General features: G+C 36.5%; 1 protein-coding gene across 1 annotated transcript in view; it reads left to right on the top strand.

Annotated features, from left to right (window-relative positions):
- Nucleotides 1–18,159, top strand: part of NUP98 (nucleoporin 98 and 96 precursor) — a 118,765-nt gene that overhangs the window by 21,200 nt on the left and 79,406 nt on the right. Inside the window, 7 exon segments of the mRNA XM_030332748.1 lie at nt 105–244; nt 1,539–1,646; nt 2,897–3,077; nt 4,559–4,722; nt 8,286–8,423; nt 9,845–9,932; nt 15,936–16,028. Of these exon segments, the coding sequence (XP_030188608.1) occupies nt 105–244; nt 1,539–1,646; nt 2,897–3,077; nt 4,559–4,722; nt 8,286–8,423; nt 9,845–9,932; nt 15,936–16,028 (912 nt within the window).

Below are 18,159 nucleotides of genomic sequence, written 5' to 3'. Positions count from 1 at the left end.
TTTGAGTATGTGAAAGTAATGCATCTATAGTGCCACAGCCCAATTCCAAGATGTCTTACAGATTCTTAAACTGTTGCCATCTTCTTTTTCTTTGTAATTTACAGATTTTGGAACAAGTACCAGCAGTGGAGGACTTTTTGGTACTACAAATACCACCTCCAATCCTTTTGGTAGTACATCTGGCTCCCTCTTTGGGCCGAGTAGTTTTACAGCTGCTCCCACTGGGACTACGATTAAGTTTAATGTAAGTATTTCTTTCCAGTCTTTGTAGAATATATTACTCTCCCATTTGTGTATTTCTTTGCAGGATGAATCATAAAATTTCTCCTTTTTCCAGTTCTTCACAGCTTAGTCTCACTCTTCTAAGATGTGTTAAGAACAAAATCTGTAAATAGTTATATAGTAAATACGAAAAGTCATGAAATATAAATCTAGATTATGTGTATTTGAATTATGCTTAACCCAGTCAAATTTATATTCACAAGGTTGATTACAACAGGTAGTAATGATGTTGAACTTGTATTTATTGCATTCATAACTTGGCTCTAAAGGAATGGTTGAATGCTCAACCATTATTGAAAATAGGGCCTCTTTAAGGAGATACATGGAATAACTCCTAAATATTTTGTGTGCCAATGAAGAATAAAACTTGTTGATGAAATGGCAAAATGGGGCAATGGAGTTTTATGTTTTCTTTGGCTTTTTTAAGACTTGGGCAGAGGGTTAGAATGGAAGATTTGTTTATGAAAATGTATGGAATATTACTTGATGTAAGATACCATTTGATGCGATTGGGGAGATACTTAGGGTAGGCTGGAGGTGCAGTTAGCTTAAAGAAAATTGGGGAAAGTAGGTCTTGACTGAACTTCTTATTAAAAGTTACTCCAGGAAATGAAGAATTTCTCAGGCAGGGTGGTGAAGTCGTAATACTGAATTTAGAAACCTAAATTTTATAAATAATAGGGAAAAATAATTCCTGCAAAGTGTAATAATTGAGGAAACTGGCAATACTAGTAGAAAACTTTGGTTATATATTGTGCCTGTTTCTCATAAGGTTATAGGGGAAAAAAAAAAACCCGGCTTCCATGTTTCTTAAATGCAACAACAGTTACAAAGCAGAACTTCGCTTTATTTTATGTATTTCTTTCTTTCTTTCTTTCAGATACTTCAGAGCAGGGTAGGAGATAGAACACAGAGATTCAGGTTTAAATGTACATGTTGGGTAAATTGGATGAAGTTTTCCTTATGCATACGGTATTAAGTGTATTTTAGTATGTAATTAGATGGCTTGTTTATGGACTCAATGTCTGTGATAACTATTATTGCGATTGATTTATTTAGATAACGTAGGGGAGAGAGATCAGAAATGCAATGTATTTAATTAAGCGCCATTGAAACTCTGATTTAGCAAAAGACCTACAGGACTAGATAGTGTAGAGTTCAGTGGTTGAAGAATTGTGTCTGGAGAGTAGGGATTTAAAGTTTAGACTTAGACATTTGCTTTAAACTTTCATATTTGCTTTTATCTTCCTTTACAGCCTCCGACTGGTACAGATACTATGGTTAAAGCTGGAGTTAGCACTAACATCAGTACCAAGCACCAGTGTATTACTGCTATGAAAGAATATGAAAGCAAGTCTCTAGAGGTCAGTAAAATGGAATACAGAATATCAGCCTAACCTTCTGATTCTCTTGGAAAGCAACTTTTAAAAATGTTTTTGATTATTTTTAGGATCAGTGGTTCACACTGGGTTTATGTAAAAGACTAACAACCAAATTTTTTTTAAGTAAGCTCTGTGCCCAGTGTGGGGCTTGAAGTCAAAACCCTGACCAAGATCAAGAGCCACATGCTCTACTGACTGAGCCAGCCAGGTGCTCCACAAGCAAATTATTTTTAAAAATTAATGTATTATCTATACATATCTTGTTTTAGGAAGGTCAATATTCAGCTTGTTTGTACTGGTGTAGTTCTGTTAGTAGTCCATTGTGATTGTATGTTGTTCACATTATACTGGGCAACGTGTGTGTATGTGATATGCACATGATTTTAGTAAACTCATGCAAAGTCATAAGTGTACAACATACTAAGTTTTCACCAAGTGAACAGACCCATGTTACCAGGATCCAGATCAAGTCACTGAGCATTACCAGCATTCCTGATGTCCCACATGTGCCCGGTCTCCCTAGGCACAATCCCCCCGCCCGCCCCGCCACCTCTTCCTAAGCTAACTACTATTGTGAGTGCCCATGTTTTGCTCATTTTGAACTTTATACAGATGGAATCTTACATTACCTACTAAGTCTGCTTTTCCACACTGTGAGATTTATCCATGGCATTGCATGAAGTTAGTTTGTTCATACTATAATATGATAGTATGTTGTATATTTTGAGTGTCGTCCCTAGTTATAGCTGTTGCTTCCTCTACATCCCATACTGTACTTGATTTATTGGAGTGTACAGAAACACCCTGACGTGTGAGATAGAAGTCTTAAACTGTATCCCTTTTTTACCTAATTTTCTGAAACCCCTCATCCCGTCCCAGAAACTTTGATATTTCTAGCTAATTTTTGTATTTGGGGTGGGAGTAGATAGGATTATTATATAGCCTTTTACTAAAAGAAACTATTGCTGTTTATAAAAGAAAATTAAAATTAAGATATGATTGGTCCTTTGGCCTGTGGTTTTAGTAATTATGGTATGGATTTTAGTGTCCACTCTACACTGTTGAAAGTGTTTTTCTGTAATGGTGATAAGTTCATGTTCTGTACTTCTCTGTTTTTTAGTCATGGTTCCTATGTGAACATGAACGTTGAATTCTAAATTTAAGTATTTAGTTTCCTAAATAATTTTTTTGGCTGCATATTAAGATTGGAAATACGCTTTCCCTTCCTCTAGGAACTTCGTTTAGAGGATTATCAGGCTAACCGGAAAGGCCCGCAGAACCAGGTGGGAGCAGGTACCACATCTGGCTTGTTTGGGTCTTCTCCAGCCACCTCCAGTGCAACAGGACTCTTCAGCTCCTCTACCACTAACTCAGGCTTTGCATATGGTCAGAACAAAACAGCCTTTGGAACTAGTAAGCATTTGGCATCATATTGAGGAGGGACAGACAACTAAAAGTAAAACATAATTGTCATTTTTTGATAAAATAATTCAGCAATGTCAGAGGAACATAGTGTCTGATATGTAGATGGGGATGGAGAGATACACAGTAAATGGAGATGGTTAAAAAGGGCCTCACTGATAAGGTGACATTTGGAAGGTGACCTATCTGAAGAATGTGAAGGATAAAGCTATACAGATTTCTGGAGGAACAACATTCCAGCCAGAGGAAGCTGTAAGTCTAAAAACCCTGAGTTTTTTCCAAAGATAATGAGAACCAAGGGGAAGTATTAAGGGATATAAGGACTATATTTTATAGGACATTGTGGGTCATTGTCAAGATTTGAATTTTTATTTGAGTTAGGAAGCCATTAGAAGTTTTAGAAAGAGAAGTCATGTGATTATGAGTGAAGGATCATCTGAACGCTGCTATATTTAGATTGTGGTAGCTACACTTGTGAGTATAGCATAACCTAGAGACTTGTCCAATCGCTAGGTTGTACACCTGAAACTAATATAACATTGTGTTTCAACTTCAAAGACTCAAGAAAAAAAGATTGTTAAGGGGGCAAGGGTGAAGACAAATAAATTAGAAAAGCTGTTGCTTCATTCACATGAGAGATGATAGTGGCTTGACTGAGGAGATGGAGGTAGTAAACGTGTCAGATTCTAGACCCAGTTTGAATATAGAACTGATGAGATTTGCCGATAGATTGCTTTTATGTGGGATGTGAAAGAGGGAAGTCTATGATGATGACCAAATTACTTTATGAAAATACTACTTTTGTACAGGTAATACATATGTATGATAAAAAGTTCACGAGACACAAAAAAGTCTGTAACCAAAGGTATCTTGTTTGCTTCCCCTAGCTATTATTTTCCTCCATAAAACACGCAAAAGTTGGACTGTTTTGTGATCTTTTACAGAGATTTATACACACCTGCGAATATACAGATAAATACATATTTAAGTGGCATTTAACATTCATTTCAGACTTGGTATCCTGTGATGTAGTTTAGCCACATACTCGTTATCAAATACAGTGTATCCTATGTGAAATAGAAAGCCTCTGTTCTCAAGAAAAACTTAATCTAACAAGGTTAAAATACACATATAGATTCTGAGTGTGGTGTGGTATTTTGTAAATAGAAGAAAGTTTTGGACTCAAAAAAGATTACTTAGCCCAGCCAGCGTTCTTGGAGTCAGAGTATTATTATAGGAATTGAAGTCTGAACTAAATCCAGAGTTAGGTGAAAAAGGATGGGAAGTGAAATGGTTATCTATTTTGAGTAGTGAATGAAATTTTCCTACATCATTTAGATATGTAGATACGTAGATTTCCTACATCATTTAGTCAAGAATATTAATGTTGTTGCAGTAACTGAATAATGTGAGATTTGAGGGGGTTTTTCTTTTCTCCATTTATTTTTACTGTATTTCTTTTTTTCTGAAAGGTACAACTGGGTTTGGAACAAATCCGGGTGGTCTCTTTGGCCAACAGAATCAGCAGACTACCAGCCTCTTCAGTAAACCATTTGGCCAGGCCACAACCACCCAGAACACTGGCTTTTCCTTTGGTAATACCAGCACACTAGGACAGCCAAGTACTAATACCATGGTAAGGAAACAGACCTTTAATTAACTCCACGTCTTATTCAGAGAACTAAGTAATGAGGCTTCTAACCATATCAAAGTAGCAAGTTCTACCTCTACGGTAGTTCTTAAGGGTTGACAGTATATCGAAAGGAATATGCAAAATGTAAATAATTAAAGCCTAGATTCTAGTCCAAACTTTACTCCCTCCTCACTGAGGGGCTGTTGAGCAAGTCACTTATTCTTTCCAAGCATATTTCCTTATCACCAGGAGCTGCTTCATGTGCTAGAATTGGCCACTAAAGGTTATACTTTAGGACATTGGCTCTATCATTCTATGGAGTATAGGAGAAAATACTTACAAATTACTAGCTGTATTTCAGCATATTCTTTCAGCTTTTTCCTTAAGCAGAGTCAGGCAAAGATGTGTAGTTCATTAAAACAAATAAGGGAGCACTAAAACTCAGAGCCATATTAGATAATTGCTATTTCTGTGCAAAAAGCAAAAGAGAAAGTCCTTAGAGTCATTACCAGTTTCTGTATTTTTTTTTAAGTTTATTTTTTTATTTTGAGAGAGAGCGCATGTGCACTGGGGAGAGGCAGAGAGAGGGAGAAAGAGAATCCAAAGCAGGCTCTGAACTGTGAGCGCGGAGCCTGACACTGGGGGCTTGAACTCACAAACTGTGAGATCATGACCTGAGCTGAAATCAGAAGTCAGACACATAACCAGCTGAGCCACCCAGGTGCCCCGTTACCAGTTTATGTCTAAGGACTCTTTTTGGGAAGAATAAAATTAAGATTAATGAGAAGTATGATTTATTGATTAAAATTTTCAGAATTTAACTGGCCTTTAAGTTAGAGGTACTGTATCTGATTTAAAAACCAGTACAGCCAGATCCCAAAAATTTTTTAAAAATTTTTTTAATGTTTATTCATTTTTTTGAGAGAGAGAGACAGAGACAGAGCATGAACAGGGAAGAAGCAGAGAGAGAGGGAGACAGAATCCAAGGATTCTGAATTGTCAGCACAGAGCCCTACACGGAGCTTGAACTCACACACTGTGAGATTATGACCTGAACCAAAGTCAGACGCTTAACCGATTGAGCTACCCAGGCACCCCTCAAACCCCAAAAATCTTACAAATACTTGGCAAACCAAACTCACCAACATGTGAAAAAGATGATAACCATGACCAAGTGGGATTCATCCTGGAAGGTTGATTCAACATAGGAAAATTAATAAACATAATAAACAAAAACTACATGATCACTTCAGTAGGTGCAGAAAAAGCATTTGACACCCTTTCATGATAAAAACACTCAACAAAGAAAGGAATCCAGGCCAACTAATCTTTGACAAAGCAGGAAAAAATATCCAATGGAATAAAGACAAATGGTGCTTCAACAAATGGTGCTGAGAAAACTGGACAGTGACATGCAAAAAAAATGAACCTGGACCACTTTTTTACACCATACACAAAAATAAACTCAAAATGGATGAAAGACCTAAATGTAAGACAGGAAGCCATCAAAATCCTCGAGGAGAAAGCAGGCAAAAACCTCCTTGACCTCGGCCGCAGCAACTTCTTAACACGTCTTTAGAATCAAGGGAAACAAAAGCAAAAATGAACTATTGGGATCTCATCAAAATAAAAAGCTTCTGAACAGTGAAGGAAACTATCAGCAAAACTAAAGGCAACCAACAGAATAGGAGAAGATATTTGCAAATGACATAATAGATAAAGGGTTAGTATCCAAAATCTATGAAGAATTGATCAAACTTGACACCCAAAAAACAAATAATCCAGTGAAGAAATAGGCAAAAGACGTGAATAGACACTTCTCCAAAGAAGACATCCAGATGGTGAACAGACACATGAAAAAATGCTCAATATCACTCCTTATCAGGGAAATACAAATCAAAACCACAATGAGATACCACCTCACACCTGTCAGAATGGCTAACATCAATAACTCAGGCGAGGATGCAGAGAAAGGATCTCTTTTGCACTGCTGGTGGGAATGCAAACTGGTGTAGCCATCCTGGAAAACAGTATGGAGGTTCCTCACAAAATTAAAAATAGAACTACCCTACGACCCATGAATTGCACTACTAGGTATTTATCCAAGGGATACAGGAATGCTGTTTTGAAGGGACACATGTACCCCAATGTTTATAGCAGTGCTATCGACAATCGCCAGAGTATGGAAAGAGCCTGAATGTCCATCGACAGATGAATGGATAAAGATGTGGTGTATATATATACAATGGAGTGTTACTTGGCAATCAAAAAGAATGAAATCACTGTTGAATTCTCATTTCAGCAATAGTTCATTAGTGCAATATTTTTCTTTTTTTTATTTTAATTTTTTAACATTTATTTATTTATTTATTATTTAAAAAAAATTTTTTTTTTCAACGTTTATTTATTTTTGGGACAGAGAGAGACAGAGCATGAACGGGAGAGGGGCAGAGAGAGAGGGAGACACAGAATCGGAAACAGGCTCCAGGCTCTGAGCAGTCAGCACAGAAACCGACACGGGGCTCGAACTCATGGACCGCGAGATCGTGACCTGGCTGAAGTCGGACGCTTAACCGACTGCGCCACCCAGGCGCCCCTAACATTTATTTATTTTTGAGACAGAGACAGAGCATGAACGGGGGAGGGGCAGAGAGAGAGGGAGACAGAATCTGAAACAGGCTCCAGGCTCTGAGCAGTCAGCACAGAAACCGACGCGGGGCTCGAACCCACGGACAGTGAGATGGTGACCTGAGCTGAAGTCGGACGCTTAACCATCTGAGCCACCCAGGCGCCCCGCAATATTTTTCTTTAGTTAACTAATGTATAAATAAAATATCTTTTTAAGCACTGGATGACATAAACTTTATTTGTAATTAGTATAGTTTCTCATGTCAAATTAAGACTTAACATTACACTCCTGCCTCTGTGTCCAGATTGATAATTTCAGCCAGCTGATTGTTTTCAGTTGTATGATTCAAAGTCCATTGCCCGGCTTAGCATTGATTAGTTCTTTTGGCATAACTCTCTGAAAATGAAGCATTCTGTCATATTTTGTTTTCAGTGTTAACAATCCTGCTATCTCTTAGAGCGTAAGAGTTTAGTATAAAGTCTTACCACTGCCCAGGACATTGGAACTCATTGGGCTTAGATGTAGATATGAGGGTTTTGTTTTTTGTTTTTTTTAAATGGTCCTGCTCATTGCTGTGAAGAAAAATAATGCTTTATGTATTTAGCATAATATCTATCTTATAAACTGTGTTTTTTAAAAACATTTTTTTTTAATGGTTTTTTTTTTATTTTTGAGAGAGATAGAGACAGAATGCGAGTGGGTTAGGAGCAGAGAGAGAGGGAGACACAGAATCCGAAGCAGGCTCCAGGCTCCGAGCTGTCAGCACAGCTCGAACTCATGGGCTGGAACTCATGAGCTGTGAGATCGTGACCTCAGCCGAAGTCGGATGCTCAACCGACTGAGCCACCCAGGCTCACCCAAAATGGCAGCTATTATTAATCTTAAGATTCTTAAAACTGACTTGTAGGATATCTTTTAATGTAGATACCTTTTGCAGGGTTTATTTGGAGTAACCCAAGCCTCACAGCCTGGAGGTCTTTTTGGGACAGCTACAAACACCAGCACTGGGACAGCATTTGGAACAGGAACAGGTCTCTTTGGGCAGCCCAATACTGGATTTGGTGCTGTCGGTTCGGTAGGTTATTATAGTTGATCTAATTTGAAGATATGTATAAATTTGTTAAAGAATTTCTAAGAAAGATTTAACTATTTTTCAAGTGTTTTTACTAGGTCTTAGACAATGCTGATAGTAATTAAAAGCTATTTGGTACAAAAATAAGTAACTTTAGTAGGTTAATTTTCAAGTAGTAAGTTCTTTTTTAAACTTCTTTGCCGCAATGCTTATGTACAGTTTACTTATGATAGCACAGTATCACTCCAATTGGTTAAATTGTTGAGTCTAAATTGAAGTGCTTTCATTATTAAGTCAGGTAATTTTTAGTTCCTATGCTCTATTCTCTTGGGTGATACGTTGGTATGATATTTGAGAATTAAGAATTCCAAGTTGCTAAAGTTGGTGATCTCATGGTTTTCCTGCAGCTGGAGGCTTAACTGAATTGTGTTCCCTGTTCAGTCATTTAAGTAAACAACTATTTAGGAGTGCACTTGACCCTAAAAATAATAGTAAATTCTGTATTACCACTTAAACTATAAGAATCAATATAAAACAGCCAATCTGTCTTATTTACCCGTTAAAAAAAAGCTTTGAACATGCTGTTGGTGGATAATTAAAAAAAGAAAATGAAAAAGAAAGAAAAATCCCAAAATGTGATTTTCAGGGAAATAGCAATCTGTTATTTCGTAACTTTTCTTTGGGCAGCTAATTGAGATGAGAAATTGAGAAAATTATATAATTCTTCAAAAAGTTCTTAGTAACCAGTTTATTGAGATATAATCCATATGCCATACAATTCACCCTCTTAAAGTTTATAATTGAGTAGTTTTTTGTATACCGACTGATTGTGGAACTATTACCATAGTCAATTTGAGAACATGTTCATCACCTTAATAAAAAGAAACCTCATACTTATTAGTAGTCATTTCTCATTTCCCCCCAATTAACCTCAAGCCTGCTGTCTACAGATTTGTCTATTCTGGACATTTCATATAAATGGAATCACATAATATGTAGTCTTTTGTGACCACCTTACTTAGCATAATGTTTTAAAGGCTCATCCATGTTCTAGCATGTTTAAATTTTTTATTGTAACTGTTTCTGCTGGCAAATTAAATACATGAACATTTCTGTTACCAGGTAAAAAAAAAATATTTGATTACCTTATTATTTTCTCTGCTGTACTGAAATACTGTGTTTGCTGAAGGGTTGCCATTAACTTCTTAGGCTAGAAGCATGCTCTGTAAAGTCCCATCTTGCTCAGATTAGTATATTTTTCTTATAGTCTTTATTCATCCTCCTCCTACTTTTTCATAAAGTTATGACATTCTTCTCTCACTTCCCTCACATCCAATCCAGTATACCTGAGGTGTAACCTCTGTTTACTGTTTGGAGTGTGTCTTTATACTACTTAAATTTTTCCTGTATTTTGTTCTTTTTAGACCCTGTTTGGCAATAACAAGCTTACTACATTTGGAACCAGCACAACCAGTGCTCCTTCATTTGGTACAACCAGTGGCGGGCTCTTTGGTAACAAACCAACCCTGACTTTAGGAACCAATACAAACACTTCCAATTTTGGTACATATAAAAAAGCAGGTTTGACTCTCTTAAAGTTACACTGACTATACCACACATCATTCTCCTGATTCATATGATTGGGAATATTAAAAAATTCTCAGGTAAGCTGTGGCTTGATGTGAGGTACCAGAGGGGAAGGTTTAAAATCATAGACATGGGTTGACATACTTAGATATAAATTGCCTTACCTCATTATTAGACTCCCAACTCCCTGCTTTGGATAAAATGGGCCATTCAACACATGCAGTATTACTTTGTAGAAAGTTGCTTCTCTAATGGAGATAGAAATTTTTCAAAATAAGGAAATACATTTCCTTTGGATTACCTCACCAATAGTTGAGAAACCATAAATGAAACACATGCAGTTGAGATAACGCACACTTTTTTTTTTTTTTAAGTTTATTTGTTTATTTTGAGAGACAGAGACCAGCACGAGCAGGGGAGGGGCAGAGAGAGAGGGAGAAAGCAAGAAACCCAAGTAGGCTCCATGCTACCAGCACAGAACCAGATGTGGGGCTCGAACTCACAAAACTGTGAGATCACAACCTGAACGAAGAAACCAAGAGTTGGACACTTAACCAACGGAGCCACCCAGAAGCCCCGAGATAACACATTCTCTTAGGCCAGGTTTCAAATAGGGAAGTAGTGTACAAATTTGATGATCTTTTTTTAAATGTTTTTTGTTGTCATTTTTGTTTTGATTTTTGTTTTTTTGAGATTTCATGATTCTTATCAAAAGTTGAAGCTTTCCTTCAGCTGCAAAAGTTTATTTTTGAATATGTGTTCATTATAAAAAATTTAGAAAATACAGATAAGATTGAATAGTAATTAAAATACAGCCCTAAACTAGTTTTCAGAGATAATGCTAAAAAAATTAAACTTTAATAGAACATTATGTCTTCTGTAACTACCTAATTAAGCTTTTAATCAAATTTTTAACAAATTATTAACATAATTTGCATTAGATAAGGAAAGTTCATTTTATGATCAAGGGAAATAATAGTTTAAATATCTGTTAAGGATTTTACATACCAGATACATCATTACACACTGGGGATACTTAGTGGAAGATGAGTAAAAAGACATGGTCAGTGGAGCACCTGGCTGGCTCATTTGGAAGAGCATGCCACTCTTGATCTCAGAGTCCGAGTTTGAGCTTGAACCTACGAACCGGGAGATTATGACCTGAGCTGAAATCAAGAGTTGGATGCTTAACTGACTGAGCCACCCAGGAACCCCTAGACCAGTTGTTTCTTAGTTATCTTCTCATCCTATGAGATTTTAGTATCACATATGTACTGTGTGTCTGTTTATGTACTGTGGCCCTTTCAAGGGCCATAAACCATTGTATATCTATGATTCATTTAACCCCTCAAGAGCCAATTTTCCCTCCCTTTGAAAATGCATGTCTTTTTTTGTAGCATGCTTCATGTTCAGAAACACTGTTATTATTTGATTATATAGGCTAAAATGATGAAGTGGGCTGGGCTTGATGTTTTTCCATGGTTGCAGATTTCTGATATGTTTGGAGATTTTTTTTTGTTGGATATGTATATACACACACACACACACACACTCCTGTCCAGTGGTTTGAAAATGAAAGATTTCATTTTTATCTAAAATGCCTCACAAGCTTTTGTGATGAATCTGAATGGTCCTAATTTTTTTTCTTTTTTAATCCCCAGTGTTGACCTAGTGCCTGGCATAGCATTGGTGCTCACTAAAACTTGGTTAAATGATTTCAAGGGTGAACAAATGGGGCCCTAAGAGTAATGATTCCCTCTGAGTCAGATGGGAGTTGCAGGGTGGCAAGTTTTATTCTACTCTTGGGTGAATTTAAATTTCCGTTACCACCCTTGAGGAATCCAGAGCTAGGTAAGGCTTTCTTTGATTCTCTTGTCTTGGGAACCTTTCAACTTTGAGTTTGTGGGCAGAAGAATCTTCCGATTTGGAAATAAGCCATATAACAAATCTGGAAATGGAATAAGGTTATACAAAGATTCAGAGTGTTGCTAAGTTATTGTTGGTCACACATTATCCATTATGGGATTTTGTTTCATTCTGATGCTGGTTAATCCACAGAGTTAAAAGTTGGGATACCTAAAGTAAGTTGGAGTACCTGCTGCCACAGTTGGTGTTGCAAGATCCTTAAGTCATTCTTTAGAGTCATCAGCTCATTTTCTTAGTAAATATTCCTGGCAGGAACGAGTTTAAGATTAAGTGAGTATAAGATAAGTGTCTGAATTTCTTTTTTTTTTTTTTTATTTTTTTTAATGTTTATTTATTTTTGAGAGAGACAAAGCGTGAGTGGGGGCGGGGCAGAGAGCAAGGGAGACAGAATCTGAAGCAGGCTCCAGGCTCTGAGCTGTCAGCACAGAGCCCTGTGTGGGGTTCAACCCATGAACCGTGAGATTATGACCTGAGCCGAAGTCGGACATTTAACCGACTGAGCCACCCAGGTGCCCCTAGTGTCTGAATTTCTCAGTGAATGGAGGAATAGAATTGTTTCAGGAGAGGAATTACAGACAGAATGCCTATATGTGGGAGCAACAGTTTAAAAAGGTCGATTCTTTTTGTAATAATAAGATGATGTTGGGCAATATATCAGTGATTCTTCTATGCTGTATGGAGCAGTTAAGGAGCTATTTGAATACTTAAGTCCTTAGGCTTATTTTTCTAAATTGAGATATAATTGAAATATAACATTAGTTTCAGGTATAAGGATTTGTTATTTGTGTATATTGTGAAATGATCACTGCAGTAAGTCTAGTTAATAGTTAACATCTGTCACCATACGTAGTTACACATTTTTTTATGATGAGAACATTTAGGATCTACTAGTTTAGCAACTTTCACATATGCAAGACAGTATTAACTGTCATCACCATACTGTAAATAATATCCCCATGACTTATTTATTTTATAACTGGAAGTTTGTACCTTTGATCCCCTTTTACCCATTTCGCCCATCTCCCATTCCTTGCCTCTGGCAACTACCAATCTATTGTCTGTATCTATAAGCTCGTCTTTTGTTTTATGAGATTACACATATAAGTGAGATCATGCAGTTTTGTCTTTCTCTGAATGGCTTATTTCACTTAGCATAATGCTTTCAAATTCCATCCATGTTGTCATTCTCCTTTATGGCTGAATAATATTCATTGTATGTATATACCACATCTTTATCCATTTATCCATCAGTGGATACTTAAAATACAAAATACTGTTTTCAGTATTTTGGCTATTGTAAAAAATTATTTGTGTTCGTTTATTTATTTTGAGAGAGAGAGAGAATGCACACACAAGTGGGAGAGGGTCAGAGAGAGAGAGAGGGAGGGAGAGAATCCCAAGCAGCCTCGTGTTATCAGCACAGAGCCAGACACAGGGCTCACGCTCATAAACTTTAAGATGACTTGAGCTGAAACCAAGAGTCAGATGCTTAACCAACTGAGCCACCCAGACAGCCCTCACTGTGGTTTTGATTTGCATTTCCCTGATGATTAATGATGTTGAGCATCTTTTCATATGTCTTTGGTCCATCTGTATGTCTTCTTTGGAAAAATGTCTATTCAGATCCTCTGCCCGTTTTTAAATTAGATTATTTTTTTGCTATCATGTTGAGCTCTTTATATAGATATTAACCTCTTATCAGATGTGTGATTTACAGGTATTTTCCCTCATGCAGTAGCTTGTCTTTTCATTTTGTTGATGGTTTCCTTTGTTGTATAAAAGCCTTTTAAGTTTGATATAGTCCCAGTTGTTTATTTCTGCTTTAGTTGCCTTTGCTTTTGGTGTCACATCCAAAAAGTCATTGCCCCAACAGATGTTACATAGGAGCTCACAGCCTATATTGTCTTCTAGGGGTTTTATACTTTCAGGTCTTGCAGTTCAAGTCTTTAATTTTTGTGTATGGTGTAAGATTGTGGTCCAGTTTCATTCTTTTGCTGTCCAGTTTTCCTAGCACCATTTATTGGACAAACTGTCCTCCTTTGTATATTCTTGGCTCCTTTGTTGTAAATTAATTAACCATTAATTAATCATCTTTAATTTTACTTTAAAAATTGTTTTGAAATAACAGAGTTGATCAACATTTGTCAGTAAGAATCTGAGGAAATGTGTGGTATAAACAGTGTAAGTTGGGACTTATTTCCCTCGTGTGGGTTTGAGGTAGTTCACAAGTATCTTATTTTCTGCTATTTATGGGAATGGAAGACCCTTTCCGGTTAAATTTTAACTCAAAAAAGAATATTTCCAAGTACATTTGTTTTCTTTAAAAAAACCAAAAACTGTGTTTGAGTAGCAGTACTGTTTTGTGGCAAAGCTATTAGCACAATTGAAGAAAAGATTTAATGAGTATATGAATTAAATAGATTATGTCAGATTACATGCATTTTTTTAGTTTTTTATTTTGAGAAAAAGAGCAAGTGAGCAAGGGAGGAGCAGAAAGAGAGGGAGAGAGAATCCCAGGCTCTGTGCAGAGCCTGACGCAGGGCTTGATCATGAGATCATGATGACTTGAGCCAAAATCAGGAGTTGAATGCTTTACCGACTGAGCCACCAGGCACCCCTGATCACATGTATTTCTAAATGACATTAAAAATACATTTTCAAACTATTTAAATTCTTCAGCCTTTTTTCTTGGTCTTTTTCTATTGAGATAATAATCCAAAGATTGGCATGACTAAGTATAATATTCTTATTTGGTGATAGTGTCATATATTCCAAGATACTCTTTACTAAGACTGTTATCTTTTAGAGCTGTTCCCCTCCATGATACCTTTTAAAAAGACTTCAAGTATTTCATGAACAAGGTTTGATTGATTTTTGTTTCCTCTTATCAAAAGAGATTAATGATAGGGGTACCTCACTGGCTCAGTTGGTGGAGCATACAGTTCTTGATCTCCGGGTTGTGAGGTAGAGCCCCATGTTGAGTGTAGAGATTACTTAACAATAAAATCTTTATGAAGAAAAACAAGAGATGAATGTTATGTTCATTAGCTGTTTTGTTGATATCATCTCCAAAAGGAGTACAGAAACTTTGTGGACCTATCTGAACAAAAGGTAAATAATAGCAGTAATGCAGTATAGGTTTCTTCTGGGGAAACCTATAGATTTTCAAGGGAAATTAATAGGATTTTCTCTAAAAGATCAGTCATAGTGAAGGAAGATGGTTTAACTATCCATCATCTCTGATAATGAAACAGTTCAACCCAAGAAAAGTTATGTATACATTATTTTTAATATCAGCTAGCTGAGTCCTTGAGTGCTCCTGTGGGCTGATTTGATTATGACACCTCATAAAGGTGAAAGATGAGGATTAAAGTTCCTCATGTGTGGTCAGCCAGCCACACATTACTGCCCATGCAGGGTTTATCTGTTCAAAACCAGAGCTACTACTGTAGAAAATTTTATAGGTAAATTTCTGTTAGCAGGAACCTTTAGATTCAATAAAGTGTGTTTGTTGACTGTCTTATTTTAAAAAAAAAATTTTTTTTTTTAAAGTTTACTTAAGTAATCTGTAGACCCAATGTGAGGCTCGAACTCAAAACCCTGACATCAAGAGCCACATTTTCTACTGACTGAGCCAGCCAGGTGCCCTGTCTTATTTTTAGTGAAAGCTGGAGGGAATTCATTTTTCTTCCGTTAATTAAACATCAAAAATAGGTTTGAGTCTTACAAAGGGAATGTATATGCTCAAGCATAGTCACTTTGCTTTAATATTTCAAGTCTGAAACATAATTAAGTAAATAGGAAGATATGGGGGTCTGTTTACAGGCATCAAAATTTTAAAAACTTTAAAAATTTAAAGTAGCCTGCCATTTAGGATTTCTAAATATTATTAACTGACAGGATACAAAGCTTAGGGTCAGACTGCCTTTTTAAAAATTCCCTTATACAGGAAATTGAGAGTTATATTAAAAGTACAGTCCACTCACTCTTTTGTCCTTCTAGGTTTCGGCACAAATACCAGTGGGAGTAGTATTTTTGGAAGTAAACCAGGACCTGGGACTCTGGGAACTGGCCTTGGTGCAGGATTTGGAACAGGTAAGGAACTGTACCACAAAATTTAGGCCTTCTAATTGTTGGAACTTAAGACAACTCTGTTTGATCTTATGCCTGGAAATAGGGTGTAGATACGCATTTTCTCAAACAGACTTGTAAAACATTCTCAGCAGTTATGCTTTACCAGGTTTTAGAACATTTGGACATTTATCTTAGACATTTGGACACATATCTTATTTATGCTCCCATTCTACAAAATGTCTTATAGTCCTGGTCTATTTGGGATTTTTAGTATTTAATGTGAGACTTGTCAATATGACGGCATTATTAACTTCCCATTCCCTTGTGCTACCTTTGTAAAAGGGATTTAAGACTTTGAACTGTTTATCAAGTAAGCTTAATTACCCTAATAGGAAAACAGAGCAGTAAGAGCATAAGCTCTTTTACAAAGTCTGTGCATACTTCTCAGTTCTTTCCATCTTGATGTAGAGCTGAGATGTCACACCTGTGTCTCTGTTCCTACTGTTGATAATTAATTTTCAGTGCCTTTGAAGACACTGACCCTTCTTCTTTTATTTATTTTTTAGTTTTTTAGAAAGAGGAGAGAGAGAGAGAATGTGAGTGAGGGGAAGGGAGAAGAGGGGTGAGAGAATCTTAAGCAGGCTCCACACTCAGCATGCAGCATGACAGAGGCCTTGATCTCACAACTCTGAGATCATGACCTGAGCTGAAATTAAGAATCAACACTTAACCAACTGAGCCACCCTGGCACCCCAGACATTGACCCTCCTGCCTGCCCAACTGCTTTAAGCAATAAGAAGTGGTAGTGGTCATAAAACGAATAAGCGCTTCAGCATGTACAGTTCAACAAGGTTGTTAGAGCATATAGTTTTGCCTGTTTCCCAAGTCATCTGATTGTCATTTAGTTGCAGACTATTTATTTCCATGGTCTCTTCTTCCACCATCCAGTTATCTGTTGTCTTTGTATGCTGTGATCATTTATCTGCCATCTCCTTTTTAATAGTACTTAATTTTATACTCTGAGCTATTTCCTTCCATTTCTTTTTAAAATAAAAGCTGTAAGTACTTGTGAAAAAAAACCCTCAACAATACAGAAGTGTCTTAACACCTTCCGGTTTGTGAAGTAACAGCTATTTAAAGTTTGGGATTTTGTCAGACCCCTTTATGTACATTTTGTAAATTTTTCTCAAATGTACGTGCACATACACATGGTTATACATGTGTGTGCTTTATATATATATTTTTATTGTATTCTTAAGTAGAAACCACATCCTACAAGAGTGTCTTTTTTAAACCAAAGGCTAAGATACGTTAGTTGGATGTAATATTTATGTAGTGCACTGCAAGCAGCATTTAAGGAAAAAAAAATGAAAAAATTATTGTACAAAGCAAGGTTAAGTATTTAATTAAAAAAAACTTTTTTTAATGTTTATTTTTGAGGGGGGGGGGTGCAGAGAGAGAGGGAGACACAGAATCTGAAGCAGGCTCCAGGCTCCTCTCTGTCAGCACAGAGCCTGATACAGGGCTCGAACCCACAGACTGTGAGATCATGACCTGAGCCTAAGCCGGAAGCTTAACTGACTGAGCCACCCAGGCGCCCCAAATATCGTTTAATTTTTATTTTAATTAAATATGTGTGTGTTATGGGTCTCTGTGTATTTTATATTGTGTGTTAATGGTCAAAAATGTTTCAAAATGAAAGCACCTTCATTATTCCTTATGTAATAATTCTTTATTTCATTTTTTCATTTCCCATGGCATTTGGGGCATATATTTTTTCTGTTAGTATTCCATTGTGTGTAGATGTCTGTATATATACATAAACATATACATGAACATATACAAATACCATAATTCAGCTTTCCCCTATTGGTAGACATTTGAGCTTTTTGATATTATTAGCAATGCAGTAATGAAGATCTTCATTACATAATTTTGTGTGTGTTAGTGTTACTATGGGATTGATACTTGGGATTGTGTCAGAGTATACACACAGTTTGAATTTTGGTCAGTCTTGTTAATTTGCCTTCCAAAAAGAATGCCAGTATGAATTTTTGTTCTCATTGTGTGAAAGTGCTCATTTTTCCCATACCCTTTCCGTATTGTTGGACTTTTTCATCTTTACATCCGTGTTAGTGGAAATTGGTGTATT

This window comes from Lynx canadensis, chromosome D1 (genome assembly GCF_007474595.2).
Source record: "Lynx canadensis isolate LIC74 chromosome D1, mLynCan4.pri.v2, whole genome shotgun sequence".
Lineage (NCBI taxonomy): Eukaryota > Metazoa > Chordata > Mammalia > Carnivora > Felidae > Lynx > Lynx canadensis.
This window is presented reverse-complemented; position numbering and strand designations above follow the sequence as displayed.